The sequence below is a fragment of the Leptopilina heterotoma genome, unplaced genomic scaffold (assembly GCF_015476425.1).
Source record: "Leptopilina heterotoma isolate Lh14 unplaced genomic scaffold, ASM1547642v1 Lhet_81, whole genome shotgun sequence".
NCBI classification, from domain to species: domain Eukaryota; kingdom Metazoa; phylum Arthropoda; class Insecta; order Hymenoptera; family Figitidae; genus Leptopilina; species Leptopilina heterotoma.
The window spans coordinates 447,822-468,651 of NW_025111185.1; the positions used below are offsets into that span (position 1 = coordinate 447,822).

The 20,830-nt window shown below is 22.7% G+C and overlaps 1 protein-coding gene across 3 annotated transcripts in view; it reads left to right on the top strand.

The window, feature by feature from the left end:
• Window positions 1–20,122, top strand: part of LOC122511162 (sodium-independent sulfate anion transporter-like) — a 34,786-nt gene extending 14,664 nt beyond the window's left edge. Inside the window, exons 1-9 of one of the 3 annotated variants that reach the window (XM_043626233.1) lie at window positions 2,765–2,990; window positions 5,352–5,542; window positions 8,489–8,626; window positions 9,001–9,279; window positions 11,442–11,751; window positions 13,298–13,600; window positions 16,824–17,058; window positions 17,342–17,571; window positions 19,930–20,120. In XM_043626233.1, the coding sequence (XP_043482168.1) occupies window positions 5,360–5,542; window positions 8,489–8,626; window positions 9,001–9,279; window positions 11,442–11,751; window positions 13,298–13,600; window positions 16,824–17,058; window positions 17,342–17,571; window positions 19,930–19,973 (1,722 nt within the window). In that variant the 5' untranslated portion in view covers window positions 2,765–2,990; window positions 5,352–5,359 and the 3' untranslated portion in view covers window positions 19,974–20,120. Of the gene's footprint in view, window positions 1–2,764; window positions 2,991–5,351; window positions 5,543–8,488; window positions 8,627–9,000; window positions 9,280–11,441; window positions 11,752–13,297; window positions 13,601–16,823; window positions 17,059–17,341; window positions 17,572–19,929 lie in introns of those variants that run through there. The other 2 variants (XM_043626234.1, XM_043626232.1) reach the window with 2 other exon arrangements.
• The last annotated feature ends 708 nt before the right edge of the window (window positions 20,123–20,830 follow it).

Genomic DNA, 20,830 nt, shown 5'->3' on the forward strand with positions numbered 1-20,830 from the left:
AAGTTACAAATTATTGCAGAAATTCAATTATTTTCAAGAGTTATCTCATTTTTTCATAGCTATAAATTTATTTTTCAGTAATTATTCTTAAAATTTTTATTAAATTTCGTCGATAGAATTCAATTATTTAAAAATTTGTTGGTAAAATTCTTTATCAGAATTGAATTTTAGAAAACATTTAATTATTCAATAAATTATTTATTTGCATTTTATTTTTATTTAAATAATTGAATTCTATGGTAGAATTTTCTAATAAAAATAATTGAATTCTATAGTAGAATTTTTTAATAAAAATTGATATAAAAATTAATTTCAGTTAAAATTTTAGATAATAATTGAATATTAAAAGCAATATAGCGAGAATTTTTAAAAATAATTGAATTTTGATATTCATTTTTTTGAAAAAGTTTTCATAAAATTGAATACTGTAAACAAATGAATTAGAAAATTGTCAAAGAACGTTTACGAAAATTATTAAAAATAATCGATTTAAAGAAGAATTTTAGTTAAAAATTCTAGAAAATAATAATTGAATTGATAATAATTTTATCACTCGGTCATCTTTAATTATTATAAAACAGGAAGAAATTGATCACTTCGAGTCAAAGACTCGAAGTTATCGATATCTTCATGTTTTATAGTTACAAAAAATTTAATTTATTGTTTTAAGTAAAATGTTCTCTTATTTGACTCGGAGTGGTTATATTTTTGTCAGTAATTGGTCCTTTATTTTTCATTTTTATTCCGTAAAGTCTGTATTTTTAAATACTTTCACTGGTTCGAGCCCTGACAGTTTTTTGAAAGTAGATATTAAATTTATACTAAAATGGTTCAAATTGATGCAAAAAATTTAGATCAATTTTTGATTTGATCCACAGTTTTGGTTCGTTGCAATTTGATACTGTTAAATTAACAGTGCTCCCAATGCGATTGTAGAAATATTTCATTTCAAAATTTAATAAACATGTTTATTAAATTAATCTGTAGACTATTAAACCTGGACTATATGATGTCTGCTACAAAATTTTAATAGTGTCACTAATAAATTGTTCCAACCAACAGAAATTAATGTAATTGTAAGCTAACTTATTCTCCTCTCCTGTGGCAATTTACTACGAACGCTATTAATATTTTGTAGCAGAAATCGAATAGCCTATATAGGATTAATAATCTGGGCTATTAGTGTATTAAATTTTGAAATGAAATGCCTTCCATTGTAAAAGTCATACCCTTTTGGAGTGAAAGCTAAAGGAAACTATTTTTTCAAAGATTTCAGATTTGAAATGTGCCCCAGAAACTAATTTAATACTAGTGGTGAATAAAAGAAGTGAAATTAGCGACATTCTCATCTCCAAACGCTGCGAATAATAGTTTTCGACGCCAAAAGTTCAGTGCATAAAAATATTTTTTGAGTTAAAAAATCCAAACTTTCAAAGCTAGCTGAATTTTCTACAGCAGAATATGCGACTAATTGTACAATTTTATTCTCACTGCATCGAATTTTCGTTTAATTCATCCGAATTACAAACATTTAAAACTATAGTCTATATCGTTGACTGTTTACCTAAAGTGATAAAAAGTGAAATTTATATCGCCTTGCAGCCGAAAAACCAACCAACTGCCTAACAGATGCCTGTGTGGATAAAAAGTCGCCACTTTATAGCACCATAAACCCGTAAAATAGTTTTACCTTTTCAAATATCGGCATCTATTATCAACTTGAGGTTCAAAACCATAGGGGAAACTTGTTCTTTAAGATGCGGGGAAATTTTTATTTGTCTCGCAATAAAGTTGGAAGGTCGAAAATCCCTTTTAGTTTTTTTCTTCTTGTCTTCTTCCTTCAGAAAAAAGGTACGCGGGTAGGCCTGAGGAAAGAAATTGTCAAGCACACATTTCAAATAACTAAATGGGCAAAAGCAAACTGCGACTGGTTCGACACTTCGATTTTAGAGTCAAGCAGAGTTAGAGTGGGGAGGGGATAGTGAGAGCGAGAGAGAGAGAGAGTGGAGAAACTTCTCTTTTGCACTCATTGTCCCTATTCTGATATTTGAAAAGCGCTAAAGTGACTCTGGTGACTCACGAGGGGCAAAATTGAGAAACTATGAATGTCAAGGAAAAGGGTGGCTAATTTTCTTATGGCGAGGAAAATCGAGAGGTATTTTCAGGAAAATTTCTTCTTTTGATTCCGAAAGGTAGCTTAATTTTTAGGTTATATATTACTAATGAGATTTTTTTTTGGCTTGGACTACTCTTCAGAATTGTTAGCTAAATCTAATTGTCCTTAGAAGGCGAATGAATTTTCTATTTTAGTATTTTTTTTCAGTGATTTCTTCGAAATATGTGACACGCTCCGAAGAAAGGAAGAAGCAGTGTCTAATAAGTGTTAATTTTAAAGAAAAATGGGTTTTTATCGAATATTTTGGATCTAATGAAGAGTTGAATGATGAACTCTTCATTAGATCCAAAATATTCGATAAAAACCCATTTTTGTTTTAAACACAAAAACTTTCAAGTAAGGTAAAATTGATAAACATAACCTTAAAATGTTTCACTTCTCAGGTACCTTTCTTCAGAGAATGTCATTATGTAATTAGGATAAAAATGATCGTAACAAATTTTTTTTCTTACATTGTGACAAAATAATAGGAAGATGAGAATTAATTTTTCATAATTAAGTCTTTATCTTACAGGAGATTATAAACAGAAATCTCGTTGTAGATAATTAACCATTATCAGTTTTGGTTCATTCTCTTATCGTATTAGTAGTTAATTAACTTTCGTAGCGAGCAGTCGATTTGTCGAATTGACGCTTCTCGTATATAAATAGTGTGTCTATAAAAAAAATTGAAAATTCTTTAAATGTTCAAATCATTTAAATATTAAAAAAAAGACAGTGAATCTAAGGAAAAAATTAAATGTCCGTTTAATTGGAAATTATTCTGAAAAACTATGTCATAATAAGTACTGTTAAAACGATTTTCACAAATTTTGTAAGTTTATTGAGAAAACAATATAGTGTTTGTTCTTTTTTTCGTTTGGGGGTTTTATTACAGTCAATTTTGCTTCAAAACAGGAATATTTGTTATTGTTACGAAAAAGTGGGTTTTTATGTTACGATTTGTATATAAACAGTGCAGATAAAATTTTCAGTGCGATTTCAGGAAATGTTCTTTCATATATATATAAAGTATAATAAAATTTAGACATTTCGAACGAGGAACACAAATGAATTTATTATCTGATATAAAATATTCCTTTTGTGATATTAAATTGAAAATTTTACTGTGTAGACATTTTTTTTATAAATATAAATCTCGTTTAGGAATATTGAGTTCAATTTTTGATGACAAAGAAAATTTTGTTTGTTTGTTTAGTATATGTATAGTTTTATTTTTCTAATAACTATTCATGTGTGTTTATAATTGCATCATAAAGTTCTATATGAAATTTAAAGTATTTTGCGATAATTTCGGTGTTTATACTTAATGCACATGAATTACGAAATATTCGTCTTTTTTTTTGTTTTCGTTTCTAAAAACGTTACGGATTTCAGTTTCAATTCAAATTAAAAAGACACAATATTTATTAACCAAATTTAACCAAATTCGCTTTTTGTCTCAATTTGATATCCTTAGAAAAATTGTGAACTGATTGAGAGAAAAGAGTTTAGCTTTGAGTTTGTCAACAATCAAATTTTTGACAACGAATTAGTTTCAAGCAACAAAAATATTTTTGTTTTTGTCCAAACCAAAATTTGTTTGACATAACTAAAGAAGAAGAAAGAAACTTTTTGTTCGTGCCAATCAGTTTGGATTTTCTTGATGCAACAAAAACATGTTTTCAGGGCGGCCACATGTCAGTAAATTCAGGGAAATGTCAGTAAAACAAAATTTTTGTCAGTAAAGTCAGGAAAAAAGATTTTTTGTTTTATTAGAAAACATGAAGAAATCGATCACTCCGAGTCTTCGACTGGGAGCATTTTGATAACTTCAAGTTTTATAACAATTTTTTTATAAGTTTAATTTAAAAAAGGTTTGAATTTGAAATTTTTGAATATCTTAATTCTTGTGGAAAATCCTGTTCCAAAAATAAGATTAAAAATAGGAATTGTGCAAATATTTCTCTTCTTTTTCTAAAACAAAATAATAATTTTGTTAAAAAAATTGTGATTCATAAAGAAAAATAATGCAAAATAAATAAATTTTTTATTTCTTAATCACAGTTGTTTAACAATTTTCTAATTTTCTTATAGAACAAAAATCTGCATAATTTCAATTTGACAAAAGATAATATTTAACAAAATTTTAGTCTTTTAATGAAAAGAAGTGAATGAAAGAACATTCAAATTATTAATAGTTAATTTACGAAAATTCAAATACATACAAAAAATAATAACATTTTAGTATTATTTTTAACATTTTAGAAAAATCATTTAAAAATATTTCATTAAAATTTATCAAAAAAATAATGAGTCTTTTTTTTAAATAATACAAAAACTCTTAAGATATTCAATTGTTTTCGAAAAATTACATTAAAATATTTTTAAAAACTACTTAATTCTTAGAATGTTTCATCATAATTTTTTAAGATTTAATTATCTTCTAATAAAGCAAATAAAAATTTACTTTTTTGGACTTATTAACATTTCTTAGAAATCATGGTCATATTTACAATTAAAACTCTTCAAAAATTTGATTATTTTTTTTTGAAAATAAGTATTATACCTTTAATAAACTGAAGAAAAAAACATGGACAGTTATAATTTATTATAAAAAATTGAATTTTCGTATTTAAATAATTTAATTCTCGAAGAACTTTCGGAAAATTATTATTATATTTAAACTTTCATATTTTCCTGTAAAAAAAATTTTGTCAGGGAAAATAATTTTAATGTCTGTAAATTGCCAGGGAAATGTCAGGGAAATTGATAAACTGAAACTCTTGACCACCCTGGTTTTGATTTTTTAAATACAAATCAAAATTTTACTGAGATAAGAAAAATATTTTCTCGAATACCAACCGAATGTTTTGCTATCAAAATCAAACTCTTCTCTCAGTACAGTAAGACATACAAAGACCCAATTTTCTTGAAAGTGACAAATTGATACTAAACTGGATCAAATTGATAGCAAAAATTTAGATCAATTTTTGATTTGATCCACATTTTTGGATATTAATTCGTTGCAATTTAAAACTTTTTAGTTAACAGTAGATTCCTCATGACTCAAGAAGCAGAATCATACAGAAAAATGTAACATTAGGTTATGAATTATTACAAAATTGTTTTATTCTTTTTAAACAGTATGAAATAGTTTTTGCTAGATCTATATTTTTTTTTCTTGTATTTACAGGAAGAGAAATGAAAACATCTTCACGTTGTGACGTGAAAGATGTCCTTCGGCGAAGGATTCCAATTATTGCGTGGCTTCCCAATTATTCCATCAATAAATTCCTGCAGGACTGTCTCGCAGGATTTACTGTCGGTTTGACAGTTATTCCTCAAGGAATTGCATACGCCATAGTTGCGGGATTACCTGCTCAGGTAAGTGTTTATATTTACACACTCTGATTATCTGATTTTTCATTACTTTCCTTCTTCAATAATCCGTAAAACCGTATGTACACTGTATGTATGTACTTTACCACACAATTTATTTATTCTTCATTTCATTTACAAGAGTAATGATTTTTGTATTTATATCCCAAACTGTCTATATAATTTCTTCACTATTATATAGTCGATTTATTTTTTACGAAAAAGTTCAAATTACATATAATATAATGTGATTAAAAACATCTTTCTAATGTTCTGAAGTTTTGAACTTTGAAATTGAATCAATTTTTTTTATTTCTTCTTTTAGGACATTTGAACATTATTCCCCTGGACAAAAAATCATGTTCGTTCGAAAAACGTTTCATTTCCGCGAAATAATGTTTTAGAATATTATTGAAACATCCATGTTCTTAAAATGTTTTGGAACGTTATATTTGTCAGAAATGAAACTTTCTAGAAACGATATAAGAAACTTTTTGGAACGAACATAGTTTTTTTGTACAAAAAGATGACGTCACGATTTGTGCAAAGCATGTGTTTTAAAACTTTGACGTAATAATTGTTCAAATGCCCATAAGTGGAAATTTCATTGCAGAAATATTGAGTCACTTAACAAATAAATTACAAAGATTCTGAATGTTTAATTTTTTTTTTTTGCTTTTTGTAAAAGTCGCAGTAATTTTTCATGCCCCTGAAGTTAACGTCGACCCTCAGTTCCGAAAACTATTATTTTAGGACTTTACAATTACATACAGCTAAAAATGTAATTAATTTTTCTTTATTAATACCCGGAGATTTAAAAAATGTTGTAGGAACTTTTTTAATTCAACAAAAATTGGAAATGCTTCTTTGGTTTTTTGTTTAATAACTTTTTTTTTACTAATTTTTGCTTTTTAAATATTTTCAATTTTAAAATTAAAATATATTGAAAATCATCGAATTGTTGCAAAGAATTTTATCAAAAAATTTGATAATAATAGAATTCCTTCGAAGACTTTTGTTAAAATTTTTGAAAATTCTAATTAAATTCTGTTTGAAGAATTTCTTTGAATTTTTTTTTTTAAATAATGGAGTTTCTTCAATAATTTTAATTAAAAATTTTGAAAATAATTGAATTTTATGAACAATTTCTTTCAAGTTTTTAAAATAATCGTGTCTGTTAAAAATTGAAATTAAACATTTAATTATTGATCTTTATTAATATTATTTTAGAGAATAATTGAATTCTTGCAAAGATTTTTTATAAATAAATAGGAAAAAAATTGAATTCTTTCGTGAAATTTTTCTGAAAATAATTGAATTTTTGAAAAAAAATTTAATATTTATAAATATAAATGAATTGTTTCGAAGGATTTATTGAAATCTTAGAAAATAGTTGAGTTTTTTCGAAAAACACTATTAAAAATTGAATTCTTTCATGAAATTTTATTAAAATTAGGCTTATTGTATTAAAAATAACTGAATTTTGAAAAGAATTTTATTATTTAGAAATATAATTGAATTTTTGCAAAGAATTTATTAAAATATTTTAGAAAATAATTGAATTCTATTGAAATTTTTTATAATGAATTATGAAAAAAATTGAATTTTTTCGTAAAAAAATATTGTTTTGAATATAATTGAATTTTTGCAAAAAATTTTACTATTTATAAATATAATTGAATTGTTTCAAAGTATGTAATAAAATTTTAGAAAATAAATGAATTTTTTTGAAAAATATTATTAAAAATTTTTTTAAAATTGAATTCATTTATGAAATTTTTTTTAAAAGATTTGAATTTTTGCAAAGATTTTATAATGAATTAAGAAAAAATTGAATTCTTTCGTGAAATTTTTTGAAAATAATTGAATTCTGCATAGATTTTGTAACGAATTAAGAGAAAAATTGAATTTATTCGTGAATTTTTTTGAAAAAAATTGAATTCTTTCGTGGAATTTTTTTTTAAATAATTGAATTTTTGCATAGATTTTATAACAAATTAAGAAAAAAAATTGAATTCTTTCGTCAATTTCTTTTAAAATAATTGAATTTTTGCAAAGAATTTTACTATTTATAAATATAATTGAATTGTTTTGAAGTATGTAATAAAATTTGTAATTGAATTTTTTTGAGAAATATTATTAAAAATTTTTTAAAAATTGAATTCATTCGTGAAATTTTTTTTAAAAAATTTGAATTTTTGCAAAGATTTTATAACGAATTAGGAAAAAACTTGAATTCTTTCGTGAATTTTTGCATAGATTTTATAAGAAATTAAGAAAAAAAAATTGAATTCTTACATGAAATTTTTTTTTAAAAAATTTGAATTTTTGCAAAGATTTTATAACGAATTAAGAAAAAAATTGAATTCTTACATGAAATTTTTTTTTAAAATAATTGAATTTTTGCAAAGAATTTTACTATTTATAAATAAAATTTAATTGTTTCAAAGGATTTATTAAAATGTTAGAAAATAATTGAATTTTTGATAAGAATTTTACTATTTACTTAAATGAAATTGAATTGAAATGTAATTGAATTCTTTTGAAAAATTTTATAACGAATTAAGAAAAAAATTGAATTCTTTCGTGGAATTTTTTTGAAAATAATTGAATTTTTGCAAAAAATTTACTATAATTATAAAAAATTGAATTCTTACGAAGAACATGTTATAATTTATGAAAATAATTGAATTCTTGCGAAGAATTTTATTAAAATTTTTGTAATTAATAAACAAGATTAATTAATTAGTAAATTAGTTAATAATTGAATTTTTTTAAAGCTTGAATCTAAAATTATTAAAAATTTCATATTTGAAAACAAAAAAATTTTTTAATTTGCATAATAATAGTAAATTGATTATCAGGTTCCGCGCACTAGCGCGCGTAACATTTTCTAGTATATTTATAAATTTTGATTCATTATTAAGAAAATATTTATTTATTATGTTTCAGTATGGACTCTACAGCAGTTTTATGGGGTGTTTCGTTTATCTTTTTTTTGGAAGCAGTAAAGATATTACCGTAGGTCCGACTGCAATAATGGCTCTTCTTTCTTTGCCGTATGTAAAGACAATGGGTCCAGATGTTGCCGTAAGTAATTATTAAAATTGTCCAGGGAAGAAAATTTTTATTCATTTATTTTTCCCTCTAATAATTTATTTATTTTTCCATTTTTCCTCTAATAATTTACATACTTTTTTATTTTTTTCTCTAAATAATTTATTTTTCTACTTTTGCCTCTAATAATTTATTTATCTTTCTATTCTTCCCTCTAAATGGTAATCTATTAATTTTTCTATTGTTCCCTCTGAATTATTTATTTTTCTACTTTTGCTCTAATAATTTATTAACTTTTCTATTTTCCCTCTAAAGAATTCAATTAGATAATTAACTAATTGAATTAAAAAATTAATTTAGAATTAAATAGAATTAGAAAGAATAAAAAGACTTTCCTGAAATTTTAGGTTCTCCTCTGCTTCTTAACTGGATGTTTAATAACTCTAATGGGCGTTTTTCATTTGGGATTTCTCGTGGACTTCATTAGTATGCCTGTAATCTGTGGATTCACAAATGCAGCGGCACTAATAATTGGATGCTCACAAGTTGGAACCCTCTTTGGACTCAGCGGAAGGAGCGAGTCCGTCTATGATGCTGTGATGAAATTAGTGAATAATTTTTCCGAAATAAAATTGTGGGACACAACTTTAGGAATTCTGTGCATTATGGCCCTATTTGGCTTAAAGGTAAAATCTTTTATACTTTTTAAGGTCATGTTATTTAGTGGTCACGTGCTCCATATACTTTACTATGGGAACACGTGACCACTGAATAACATGACCTTAAGATAAAAAAAACGAACTCATTTTTGAGTAAGATAAAGAAAATCTAATTGAAAGTGAAAAAAATGTCAGGAAAAGTGACGTAAATTAGTAAGATAATAATTATTGTCGAGAACAGGAATAATAAACATGTTTTTACGTATAAATATACTTTCTTGTAAATCATTCTAAGTCAGCAGTAATTAAAGATTACTGTCAGCAATAAAAAAAGGTGATATTTTGGAGATATCGAATCAAAATTAAAATTGCTATTTCATTCTGACAAAATAAGACTTTTTTGTAGTGTTTGCTGTATTTAAATGATCAATTCGTGATTTTACTTTCTTATCTGTTATATGGATATTGTTTAAAAAGATTATAAAAGTGATACTGATTGTATCAGTTTTGTGATCTTTTGAGAGACTCTTTAAATAAATGTCTATTCGTTTTGATAAATTTTCAATATTATAGTAAATATAAATAACTAATAAGGATATTTGTATAATTAAAATTCACTGATAAAAATCTTTTTCGATTGGAATAGCAACTTCTATACTATTATCAATTATTGTAGTATTATTATTATTACTAGCAAATATTACGCGTGGAACGTAGTCTTCAATTTATTATTATTAAGCAAATTACGAAATTTTTGAATAATTTCAAATTCAAACTTTCAAAAAATTCAATTATTAACTAATTTACTAATTAATTAATCTTGTTTATTAATTTCAAAAATTTTAATAAAATTCTTCGCAAGAATTCAATTATTTTCATAAATTATAACATGTTCGTAAGAATTCAATTATTTTTATAAATAGTAAATTTTTTGCAAAAATTCAATTATTTTTAAACAAAATTTTAATAAAATTTCACGAACGAATACAACTTTTTTCTCAAAATTTTAATAAATCTCTTGTAAGCAATTCAATTATATTTATAAATAGTAAAATTCTTTGCAAAAATTCAATTATGTTTTCAAAAAAATTTCATGTAAGAATTCAGTTTTATTTCTTAATTCGTTATTAAATCTATGCAAAAATTCAATTATTTTCAAAAAAATTCCACGAAAGGATTCAATTTTTTTTCTTAATTTGTTATACAATTTTTTTAAACGATTCAATTATTTTCTAAAATTTTAATAAATCTTTCGAAACAATTCAATTTTATTTTAATAAATAGTTAAATTCTTAGCAAAAATTTAATTTTAATAATATTTTTTAAAAAAAATTCAATTATTTTCTAACATTTTAATAAATCCTTTAAAACAATTCAATTTTATTTATAAATGGTAAAATTCTTTGCAAAAATTCAATTATTTTCAAAATAATTTTCAATTTTTTTCTTTATTCGTTATAAATTTTTTCAAAAGAATTCAATTATTTTCTAAAATTTTAATAAAATTCAATAATTAAATGTTTAATTTCAATTATTAAGAAACATGATTATTTTAAAAACTAAAAAGAAATTGCTCATATAAAATTCAATTATTTTCAAAATTTTTAGTTAAAATTATTAAAGAAACTCAATTATTAAAAAAAAATCGAAGTAATTCTTCATAAAGAATTTAATTAGAATTTTCAAAAATTTTAACAAAATTCTTCGCGAGAATTCACTTTTTTTTTAAGTAATAAAATTCTTCGAAAGAATTTAATTATTTTCCAAAAAAAAATTCTTCGAAGGAGTTCAATATTATTATTAAATTTTTTGATAAAATTCTTTTCAACAATTCGATGATTTTCAATACATTAATTTTAAACTATATTCAAATATAAAAATATATTTTATAACTGTATCAAAAATAATTAATTTGTGTCAATAATAATTCATTATTAATTAATTTATTTGAATTAAATAAAGCCAAAAATTAATTATTATCTACATTCGTAAATTTAGTTGAGTTTATTTCATAAAATTGATATTCGGAAATATTAATGAGCTTAAAGTAAGTATTATCAAGATAGTTAGGAAAATAAGATTTTATGAATTATAAATGCGAAAGATTGAATATAATTATACGTTTGATTTATTGAATTTTAATTTTGTTATTAATTTGTTATTTTTGTTTGAATCTGGCTAAAATGAAGAACTTACCTGGGAAGAAGTTTGGTTCATCTTTTGAGAAGGTGTTGTGGCTTCTAAGTTTGAGTCGAAACGCCATTGTCGTGATAACTGGAACCATTATAGCTTATTCATTTTCATTGAATAATTCCATTCCATTCAAAATAACTGGAAATATAACTGAGGGACTGCCACCGTTTTCACCGCCGCCGTTTTCCACAATTTTCAACAATAAAACATACACATTTTTGGATATGACAACAACGCTCGGCAGTAGTATCGCATCAGTGCCGTTTATTGCAATTTTGGAAAGCATTGCCATTGGAAAAGCATTCGGTAAGTTAGATTTGGAAGATTTTGAATATTCAGGAGAAAGAGATTTTCTATATTTCAGTGAAAAATTTGTCTTTTATTTTTATTTTTTTTTTATTAAATGCAAATTACAAGATTTTTTATTATCAAATTAAAATTTTTTGATAAATTTATAATCAAAATTTAAAAAATTGACTTATTAAGTACAATGTACTGTAATAAAATTCTTCGCTGGAATTGAATTATTTTCAATACAATTTGAATAAATCCATTGAAACAATTCAATTATTTATCTAAAAAGTAAAGTATTTGCAAACATTCAATTATTTTCAATTATTTCAATTTTTTTCCATCTCGTTTCCTTCTGGTTATTCAAAATGTTTTTTCTGTAAAATTTCTTGAAAAATTCCTAAATTTTCAAAACGTTTAATAAATTTCTTGAAAAATATTCAAATATCTTCTTTAAAACTTAAGAAATTTCAATTATACTTTCCAATATTCAATTATGTATTTAAAAAATTATTCTAAAGGTGATTTAATCTCAAAAATGCAATTATTTCTAAAATTGTCTGTAGGTATAATTTAGATATTTTAAAAATTTAATTCCAAATTTTTAAGAAAGTTCTTGTAAAATATTGAATTTTTTTCTATAAAAATTAAATAATGACACAATTTGTTTATAAAAATTTTATTATGTCAATTTTTCAATAAAATTCTTGAAAAATTGAATAACTTCAGAATTTTAAGTAATTTCTAGAATTCAACTATATTTAAAAATTTTGATTAAATTCTTTGCAAAATTTCAATTATTTTCATAAACAGTAACATTCTTTGGAAGAATTCAATTATTTTTATAAGTAGTAAAATTCTCTATAGGAATTCAGGTATTTTCATTAATAATAAAGTTCTCTGGAGGAATTCAATTATTTTTTTAAATTGTAAAATTCATCGCAGGAATTAAATTATTTATTATTTTTAAAAGTATTAAATAAAATTCAATTATTTTCAACAGTTTTTATAAAATTTTCAAGAAAAATGAATTATTTTAAACGTTTTAATAAAAATTTTCGATTGAATCCAATTATTTTGAACATTTTTAATAAAAATTTTTCAAAACATTCAATTATTTTCAAAAATTATATGATAAAATTCTTCAAAACAATCTAATTATTTTTATAAATTGTAAGATTCTTCGCAAGAATTCAATGATTTTCATGACATTAATTTTAAAATTGTAAATATTTAAAAGGAAAAATTATTAAAAATGTTGGGAAATAAAAAAACAAACAACAACTAACTTCAAACTGCGAACAGATTACCGGAATACAACGATTATTAATATAGATTTCGTGGACAATTTAAAAAATTTAATTTAACTTTGTTGTCTTATTTCCTTTGTTTACTAGTTTTGAGATTATGGCAACTCTGTCTGCCCGCGTTCTGCACCGTGCGGAAATAAAACGCACTTTTCTAAAAAAAAAAGTTGTAGATGTCTCATAGTGTCGCTTGTTTTCGCATTGTCGATGACAAAAAGTTTTTCGTTTCTTTTGAATAAATCTTTTTGTTGCAGCAAAAGGAAGATCGTTAGATGCCACCCAAGAGATGATAGCACTGGGCCTGTGTAATATCATGGGGAGCTTTGTGAAATCTATGCCTGTGACGGGTAGTTTTACGAGGACAGCTGTCAACTATGCCTCAGGTGTTAAGACACCCATGGGCGGAATTGTCACCGGAAGTATAGTTCTTCTTGCTTGTGGTCTTTTAACATCAGCCTTCAAATTCATTCCAAAAGCAACGCTTGCTGCTGTTATTATCTTTGCCATGTACAATATGTTGGAATTTCACATATTCTCCGTTTTGTGGAAAACAAAAAGTGAGCCGAAAAGTTTATTTTTCTCAATTATTCAAAATTCAAAATTTATTTATTTCTTTTAATTACAATTTTACTTTATTTTTCCATATTATTTCATTAATTTACTTAATTCTGTACATAAAATTATAAATTCAAAATTTATTTATTTTTTTTTTAATTACAATTTTACTTCATTATTCCATATTATTTAATTAATTTATTTACTTTTCTGCACATTGGTAAGATTGACATTCGCAAATTTCATTTGGTCTTAATTGTATAGGGTGGCCACACAAATTTTATTTTATTTTTCCCTGATTTTCAGACAACATTTTGACTCTTTCCCTGACTCTAAAAAATATTCTGATTCACTCTAAAAATTATTAGATACTCAAAAAAAAAAAATGTGCTGTTACATTTATTTACGAATTTCTTTAATTGTGAAATTATCTGAAAACGTCAATGACTTCTTATTTAAATAAATATTTAATCATTATTATTATTCCAAGGGAATTAAGATTTTTAAAATTTCAAATTCAAATCTTTTTGAAATTCAACAATTTATGAGAATATTTTTATAAAACATGAAAAAAGTAATAACTCCGAGTCTTCGACTCGGAGTTATCGCTTTCTTTATGTTTTATAATAATTACTTCTTCAAGATTATTTTCAACATTTTAATTCAATTATTATTTTCTACAATTTTTGAATAACATTCTTCTTTACAATTTACAATTCAATTTTACGAAATTTCGATTATTCGGAAATTCTTCAATTAAATATATTATATTAGAAAATAAAACTTGAAATAATTTTGAAAAATTTGGATTAAGCTTTTTGAAAAAAATTAGTTTTATAGAATTTTTAATTAAAAGTATGAAAAATTCAAATTTTCAAAAATTTTAATTTGAAACGTTAACAAAATTCAATTATTTCTAAAAATTGCAATTATTAGTAACTTCTCAAAAATTCAATTATTGTTTAAAACTTTAATTGAAATTCAGTTTTAAATCGATTTTTATTAGAAAATTCTACGAAAATTCAATTATTTAAACACAAACATAGATAATTTATTGAACAATTAAATATTTCTTAAAAATTGGATTCTTCATCTTATAGATAATCTTATCAACATATTTTTAAATAATTGAATTCTTTCGACGAATTTTAATAACATTTTTAAAAATAATTACATTTTTCGAGGAATTCGGTTAAAATTGTATAAAAAATAATTGAACTTTTGCAATGAGTTTTATTATTTATGAAAATAATTGAATTATTGCAAAGAATTTTAAAAAAAGTTTTAGAAAATTGATTATTTTGAAAAAATGTATATTGCAAATTCTATTTTTAATAATTGAATTCGTGTGAAATTTTCATTATTTTAGAAAATTAGAATTTTTCGTCAAAATTGTTTTTAAACAATTGAATTCTTTTGGGAAATTTTATTAAAATAATAGATATACAAATTATTGAATTAAGAAAACTATTTGAAAATAATTGAAATTTGGCAATGAATTTTATTAAAATTTCTGAAAATAATTGTTATTGATGAATATTGTTATTTATGAAAATAATTGATTTCCTTTGAATGATTTTATTATTTACGGAAATAATTAAATCCCTGAAAGGAATTTTAAAATTAATGTAAAAAAAATTAATTACTGCGAAGAATTTAATGCCAAATTTTAAAACATTTGATTGGTTCGAAAAAAATTATACAAATTTTATGTTAAATAATTGAATTCCAGTAAAATTATTTTTTTTTTTTTAATAATTGAATGTTTGTGTTAAATTTTATTAAAAAATTTTTAAAGTAATTGAATTCTTTTGGGAAATATTATTGAAATAGTAAAATATTGAAAATCATTTAATTATGATAAATTTTTTTAAATAATTGAAATTTTGCAATGAATTTTATTAAAATTTTTGAAAATAATTATTGAATTTCGTCGAAGATTTTAATTAATTTTGAAAGTAATTGAATTCTTGTAATGAAAATTGTTATTTATGAAAATAAATGAATTTTGCAATGAATTTTATTACAATTCCTGAAGACAATTTAATTTTGTCAAAGATTTTAATTAATTTTGAAAATAATTGAATTTTGCAATGAATTTTATTGAAATTCCTGAAAATAATTGAATTTTCTCAAAGATTTTAATTAATTCTGAAAATAATTGAATTCTTATGATGAATATTGTTATATATGAAAATAAATTGAATTTTGCAATGAATTTTATTAAAATTCCTAAAAATAATTGAATTTTGTCAAAAAATTTTATTTTTTTTTTAAATAATTGAATTTTGCAATGAATTTTATTGAAATTCCTGAAAATAATTGAATTTTGTCAAAGATTTTAATTAATTTTGAAAATAATTGAATTCTTATGATGAATATTGTTATTTATGAAAATAATTGAATTTTGTCAAAAAATTTTATAATTTTTTGAAAATAATTGAATTTTTCTGATGAATATTATTATTTATGAAAATAATTGAATTTTGCAATGAATTTTATTTAAATTCCTGAATATAATTGAATTTCGGCAAAGAGTTTTGATAATTATAACGATAATTAAAATGTTTACGAGAATTTTTTAAAAAATTTTTGAAAATAATTGAATTTCTGGAAAGAATTTAGATATTTATTAATATAGTTGAATTGTTTCAAAGAAATGCGTTAAAATTTTTTAAATTGAATCTAATTTTAACTTAATTGAAATTAAATGTTTAAAAAAAAATACTTCATTAAATGATTTATAAGTAATAACTTTATGGCAGCTCTTCAATAGAATTAAGTTATTTAAAATAAATTATTGTTAGAAATAGAAAAAAATTTAAGGTTTTTTTTAAAATTCGTGGTAATTTCATAATTTATGAGGCAAACAAAGTCACAAAAATTCAGAATTTTCTTTTAAATTCTAAACATTTAATTTTTTATCCAGTATTTTTAATAAATACCTGACTTTTCCCTGATTTCCTTGACCTGTGGCAACCCTATGGTAATTAAATAATCAAATGAACAAAGAAGTCAGTTTTTGAGTGTAAAATCTATAGAAAAAGTTTGAAATCAAAAAGTTTCTACATTTTGATTTTAAACTTTTTCTATAGATTTTTTTTTGTCAAAGCAGAATCTGCTATGATGAATAATATGAGAGACACGGTGTATTTTCTTCAAAGGATATAGAGATTTTTTTTTATATTGGCATTTTTGTCATTTCTATTTTTTTCCCCTTGACAGAGGTTGACATAATTCCATTGACGGTCACATTGGTGTGCTCTTTAATTTTTGGTCCTGAATATGGGATGCTCGCTGGAATCACGATAAATTTAATGTTGCTGCTTTATTTCACGGCGAGGCCGGGATTAATTATCGAGGAGAGAACAGTTGATGGTTTAATTATTCTTTTTGTATCTCCGAAGCAATCATTGAGCTTTCCGGCTGCTGAATATTTGAGAGAACAAGTCATGTCTTGGTGAGTTCTAACTTTAGTTTTCAACCTTTCGATATCGATAGTTGGAAATTTATCAGAAAGCCGTCGTTTCGTAAATTTTCAAAGAAATTCAATCTCAAAGTATTTCAGGAAAAATTTATCTATACAGGAAGATTGAAGTTTATCTTTTTTTTTTTGTAAATGTTCCACCGACGATGCAAACTATTTTCAAAAACTTTCTTCCAAATAATCACTTTTAGTAATTAGAAATTGCAGTAATTAAAAGTAATTAGAAAGTGAAATAAAAAAATTTGTTTTTTTATAGGTGCGATGGAAGACGGGAGACAATACCTGTTATTCTAGATGGACGAAATGTAACGCGAATTGATACGACAGTTGCAAAGAATTTAACACTTCTGCATATGGATTTGGAAATGAGGAAGCAAAAGTTAATATTGTGGAAATGGTGCGATGAGGCGAAAAAAACTTTGACATGCTATGATTCAGAAACAGCCAATCTCTTTAGATCGGGAACCCTGTCACAGATATTTTCAGGTAAATGATCAAATTTTAACTCTCGTAAAAATCCCATAATAACGTTATTCACTCTCAGAACTTACAAAGGGTTGAGTAGAGCGCGGATATAAAAGTTCGAAATTCTAAAAATAAAAGTTGTAGCTCTCAGCCACAAAAACCCTTAAGTGGATTTGATTTTATTACGCATTGATTTACGTTTTTATAACTTTCATTCTACCCAAAAACTGTCACAGCAAAAAACAATTTTAAACATATAATTTATTATCCACTATTTCACAATTTTAGATTCTTATTTTTTTTATTATTATTTTTTTTCTAACAAGTCCAATAGTTTTAAACTCTAATTTTTATTTCCAATATTTTATTTTATTTCTATTTTCCAAAATATATTTAAAAAAGGAAAAACCCGTAAAAGTAAAAAAAGAAGATTACAGGCCTCGGATAATTCGACATTTTCGATTTTTTCAACAGTTTCCAAAAAAAGCGACTTTTTTTTACTTTTCTTCTAATTATTGCAACAAAATATAACTTTTCTGCGGTATAAAATGCAATTTATTTTGATTTTTATAATATGAAAAATAACTAGTCAAATCTTTCGAAAATTACTTTTGAATGATTTTTTTAAGATTATTGATTTTTTGAAATATAAAAAATTTTTTAAACAATTAAAATTTCTAAACTTTAAACGAAAATAAGTGGTTTTTTTTTAAGGTTTTCTTTAAAAACTTTGTAAATCAAATTTTAAAGAATTTTAATTGCAAAATTTTGAAAATAATGATTGAGTTCTAAAAATTTATAATGAAATGTTTCCAAATGTAAATTTGAAATTATTATTATTAATTTGCTTTCCCTGAAAGAAATTTTAAAATTAATGAAAATAATTGAATTACTGCGAAGGATTTAAATGACATATTTTTAAGACATTTTATTTTTTTTTTAATTTATGCAAATTCTATTTTAAATAATTGAATTCAAGTGAAATTTTTTTTTTTAGAAAATAATTGAATATTCGTGTAGAATATTATCAAAATTTTTGTTTAATATTTGAATTCTTTTGGGAAATTTTATTAAAATAGTAGAATATTGAAAATCTTTGAATTAAGAAAAATGTTTTAAAATAATTGAAATTTTGCCATGAATTTTATTAAAATTTTTGAAAATAATTGAATTTTATTACTTTTGAAAAGAATTGAATTCTTGTGATTAATATTCTTATTTATGAAAATAATTGAATTTTGCAATTAATTTTATTAAAATTCCTGAAAATAATTGAATTTTATCGAAAATTTTAATTAATTTTGAAAATAATTGAATTCTTGTGATGAATATTGTTATTTATGAAAATAATTGAATTTTCCAATGAATTTTATTAAAATTCCTAAAAATAATTGAATTTTGTCGAAGATTTTAATAAATTTTAAAAATAAATTGAATTCTTATGATGAATATTTTTTTTAATTGTTTTATTAATAATTTTTGTGAATCAAGTTTTGAAGAATTTTAATTGCAAAATTTTCGAAAATAATTATCGAATTATAAAAATTTGTAATGAAATGTTTCCAAATAAAAATTTGAAAATTAAAATTAATGAAAATTAGCTTCATAAAATTATTTTAAACATTTTTCAAATAGTAATTTCTAAATTTGCTTTCATTATAATTTTTTTAAAATTCATTCAAACTTTTTTAAGAATTTTTACAAATTTTACAATTAAAATTCTTCAAAAACTTGATTATCTTTTTTATACTTTTCAAAAATTCAATTTTTTAAAAGGTTTTACTGAGTTTTAATTATGTGGAATTTTTTCAATTATAAGTGACAAAAAATCCATTATCTTTCAAAAATTATTTTTAAATATTTTAAATAAATTAATTATAGAAATTTTGTTATTACATTTTTTTAAAAATCGATTATTTTAATATTTTCGGTTGAAAATTTTCAATAATTCACTTTTAATAACTTTTCAAAAAAAAGACCATGAAGAGTTACTGTTACAATTAATATGGAAAATTGAATTTTTGTGTTTAAATAATTGCATTCTCGAAGAGCTTTCAGGAAATTATTAAAAATAATTGATTTAGAGAAAAAATCTTGTTCAAAATTGTAGAGAATAATTTAATTTTTGAACGCGTACAGTTGTAAAATAATATTATTAAAGTTTTGAATAATTGAATTTAGAAATCAGTGAAGTGTCCAGAAAATAGAAAATAAAATTTTTCTGGCAGTTCTGAATAAAGACTTTTTTGATTTTTTTTTTTTACTGAAATGAAGTTTTTTAAGCTTTAAAATTGATCCGAGGTCTGAGATTATAATATTTTTTGAAGAAAAAAACTCTTTAAAATTTACACAAACAAGTGATTTTTCTTTTATTTTCAGAGGAAAACAACTTTGTTCCAGACAGAGTAGATGTGATAATATAATAATTGAAATTATTATCTAAATTTTATTATATTAATTATTTGCAATTATCTAAATATTCCTAATTGCATGTAAATATTGTTATAGATATTTTTTTAATTACTTTAAAATATCGCCGCTGTTGATGCAGTTACAGTAAATATTTTTTAATATATTTATTTGATTTTTACAAAAAACGAAATGTGACTTTTTTCTCAATCTCAATGTTTCTTTGATAATTTTTTTTTGTCTAATATTTGATTAAAAATAGTTAAATATTCAGACAAGGATTAATTTTCAAGAAAATGTTTTCGTAACTTTGGTGTAGTCGATTTTTGAACAAACTCTACGTTCCATTCCTTGTAGAGTTGAATAATTTGCAAAATTAAAATTTTTATTAATTGAAGGACAATTTTTGAAAATTTTAATTTCCAAAATAACATTTTTATTTATATTTACTTATTCATTTATTTATCATGCAATTTTGTCTACTTTTATTATTAGCTTTTGGAAAAATTGTAAAATTCATAGTGATATCAGACAAAATGGTCGAATTTTATTTATTGAAATTTATTATCAGAAAAATAAGTAAAAATTCAGAGAAATATTTGACCTTATAAAATTCGATCCACTTGAAATTGGAACTAATGAGTTTTTAGGAAATAATGATGCTTCTCTTGTAGAGCATCGTTCAACTTTTTCTCGTATAACAATACAAAAAAAAAACACCTGCGCATAATATTTACACTCTATTGAGAGTAAAATTAAAAAAAAAGATCTCATTTTTTTTCTAATACAAATTTTTGGAGATTTTTGATAAAAGCAGGTTTAAAGATAAGTCTATCGTGTCTGCTCGAGGAATGAAGTTGCATTTGCAGAG